The 2,315-nt window shown below is 40.6% G+C and overlaps 1 protein-coding gene and 1 long non-coding RNA gene across 3 annotated transcripts in view; one reads left to right on the forward strand and one right to left on the reverse strand.

Moving 5' to 3' along the window:
- Positions 1-2,315, forward strand: part of LOC116673381 (uncharacterized) — a 17,786-nt gene that overhangs the window by 2,542 nt on the left and 12,929 nt on the right. The gene's annotated exons all lie outside the window — the stretch shown is intronic.
- Positions 1-2,315, reverse strand: part of cd9b (CD9 molecule b) — an 18,408-nt gene that overhangs the window by 2,219 nt on the left and 13,874 nt on the right. For both annotated transcript variants that reach the window (XM_032505670.1, XM_032505671.1), the window contains exons 4-7: positions 1,491-1,565; positions 1,287-1,388; positions 643-732; positions 94-177 (exon numbers count right to left, since the gene is read on the reverse strand). In XM_032505670.1, coding sequence (XP_032361561.1) covers positions 94-177; positions 643-732; positions 1,287-1,388; positions 1,491-1,565 — 351 coding nt within the window. The remainder of the gene's footprint in view (positions 1-93; positions 178-642; positions 733-1,286; positions 1,389-1,490; positions 1,566-2,315) is intronic.

Genomic DNA, 2,315 nt, shown 5'->3' on the forward strand with positions numbered 1-2,315 from the left:
AAAAAAAAAAAAGGTTATGCAAGTGTTCATTTGTGTCTAGATTTCCATTTAGATTTGTCAGGATTCAGGTTTCTGGCTCATCCACAGACTCACCATGATGACACCGATACCGATGCCGACCCCGCCGATAATGTGCAGTTTGTTGTTGAACATCTCGTCGATGGCAGCCGGACAACTCTGATAGAACAGCAGCAAGGACAGACATGGCATCAACATTCATTGTGAAAATTAAAAACACAGGTACAAATCAGATCAACTAAATTAAATGTATGCATTTTCAGGCCCGTAGCTAGCCTAGTGGAAGGGGGGGGGTCTCCTTTTTGCAGTTATCCCCTCATTTTTGTGCTGGATTAGCTTGTCTGCTGATATCTTAACGAGCAAGCTTTTTGATGCGCCGAAAATATTTACTACAATGTCATATTGCTTTAGTCTAAAAGCACGCATCACAGATTGTTGTGAGTCCATAAAGTTAGTTGAGTGGACTGTTGACGCATTGGACATTAGATTGAATGGCTTGAATGTAACGGATGTTCATTAATACAAACAAAAATAAATGTATTGAATTGTTACGGCAGTAAGACACCACCAATATTCTGTCTCCATCTGACCCTCCTTCAGAAACTCTGTGCTGCATGTTGTTACCTTGGTGATGAGGGCCGCCAGTCCTTCCTGCTGGGGGCAGATATCTTTGGCAGCATCAATCACCATCCCCGTGGGGCCGCAGCAGCCCAGCTGGGAAGAGGAACCGCAACTTTAGTTCCGACGACTCTTTCGATTAGTTATTTGACAGGGTTAGCAGATGTGTTCTTACGGCTTTATATGCAGCAAACACACCTGTAAATCTTAAACTAAACATTAAATACAAAAGGAAAGAAAACCAGTGCTTGTAAAGCTGTGTCATGTCACGTTTCTTTTTTGCTGGATGTAAAAAGGCAAAATGTAATGACCTAAACATTCAAGTTTTGAAGAGAGCGATGCAGTTACACTGCAGGGTAAGAGTCCACAGCCATGCTAACCTTTGCTAATTAGCACTAAACACAAAGTACAGCAAAGGCAGATGGGAATGTCCTTAGTTTTGCAGATTTTTGGTCATTAACCAAAAGGGTTAGAATAAATTTGACTTAATGATGACACTAAAGGAAAAGTTACAGGTACACCAAAAGTTTTATAATTCATCTCGATAGGATAAGTGAATGTGTGAACAAAATCAGATTTACAATTCAGGATTTCAGAAAGTAGTAGCACCAAAATAGAGAAAATAAATAGAAGAGTGTGTGTGCATTTACTCCAAATTGGATGAGACGCAGCGTCTCCTTCAGTGCATCCTGTTTGGTATCTTTGTAGTTGCTGTAGGTCTGCTTATAGAACTCCGTGACGTCCTCCACCACCTGAAGACACAAAGAAAAACCTCCGTTTAAATTGCTGATTGAATGCTGACTCTGCCGTGTGAGTGTGTGCGTGTGTGTGTGTGTGTGTGTGTGTGTGCGTACCCTGTCCTTGTTGGAAAGGCCCCAGATCCCAGCAGCAACTTCCACAGCAAAGATGAGGAGCAGGAAGAGGAAAAACTAAAATGAGAATGAGAATTTTTGTTATGAGCTCTAATAGTGTTTCCAGACCTCTAGTTTTGCATGTTTTTGTAAGATAACATTTTAAAGGTTAAATGCACAAAATCTAACAGTGAAAAACATCCGCCTCTTAAGTTTTGGTGTCAACCTTGAGCTGCAGTGCCTGTGTACAGTCCAAACCAAGGGGAAACACGACATACGATCCAGGAAGGCTCGTTTAAAGGGACATTTCCATGAATTTGAAGGTTTATCAGAAGCCAAAACACTGCACAGTTGTTTATTATACTCTAAACAGGACAACAATGGACAGTTATAATAAGTTTCACTTTCGTTGCTATGAACAACCAGAATGTCAGTCAGTGGGTGTGAAGGTCAGCTTGTGATCACAGTTCGTCTTTGTTTGTTAGGTCCTGATTTTCCCTTTGATTACATAATATTCTAGTACTTGTGACTGAAACTGGAATTAGTCTTCATCACACAAGGGCCTCTTCACACCCATACCGACAAGGGCATTGTGGGTAACTATGTCGCAGGGGAGCCGATGCGCACACCTCAAAACGGAGAATACAAAAAATACTGCAAAAGTTGGTTTGAAACAATTGTCTAATATTAGACGATAACCAGTTTAAAAATCTTTTTAATGTAATGTATCTTCCAACAATGAGTAATAAAGGCTCATAATATCCATGCCGTCAGGTTAAATCAGCCCCTCCGACATAAATTTAAACCAAACTTCATGGTCTTAAAAAA

Source organism: Etheostoma spectabile, chromosome 23, assembly GCF_008692095.1.
Source record: "Etheostoma spectabile isolate EspeVRDwgs_2016 chromosome 23, UIUC_Espe_1.0, whole genome shotgun sequence".
NCBI classification, from domain to species: domain Eukaryota; kingdom Metazoa; phylum Chordata; class Actinopteri; order Perciformes; family Percidae; genus Etheostoma; species Etheostoma spectabile.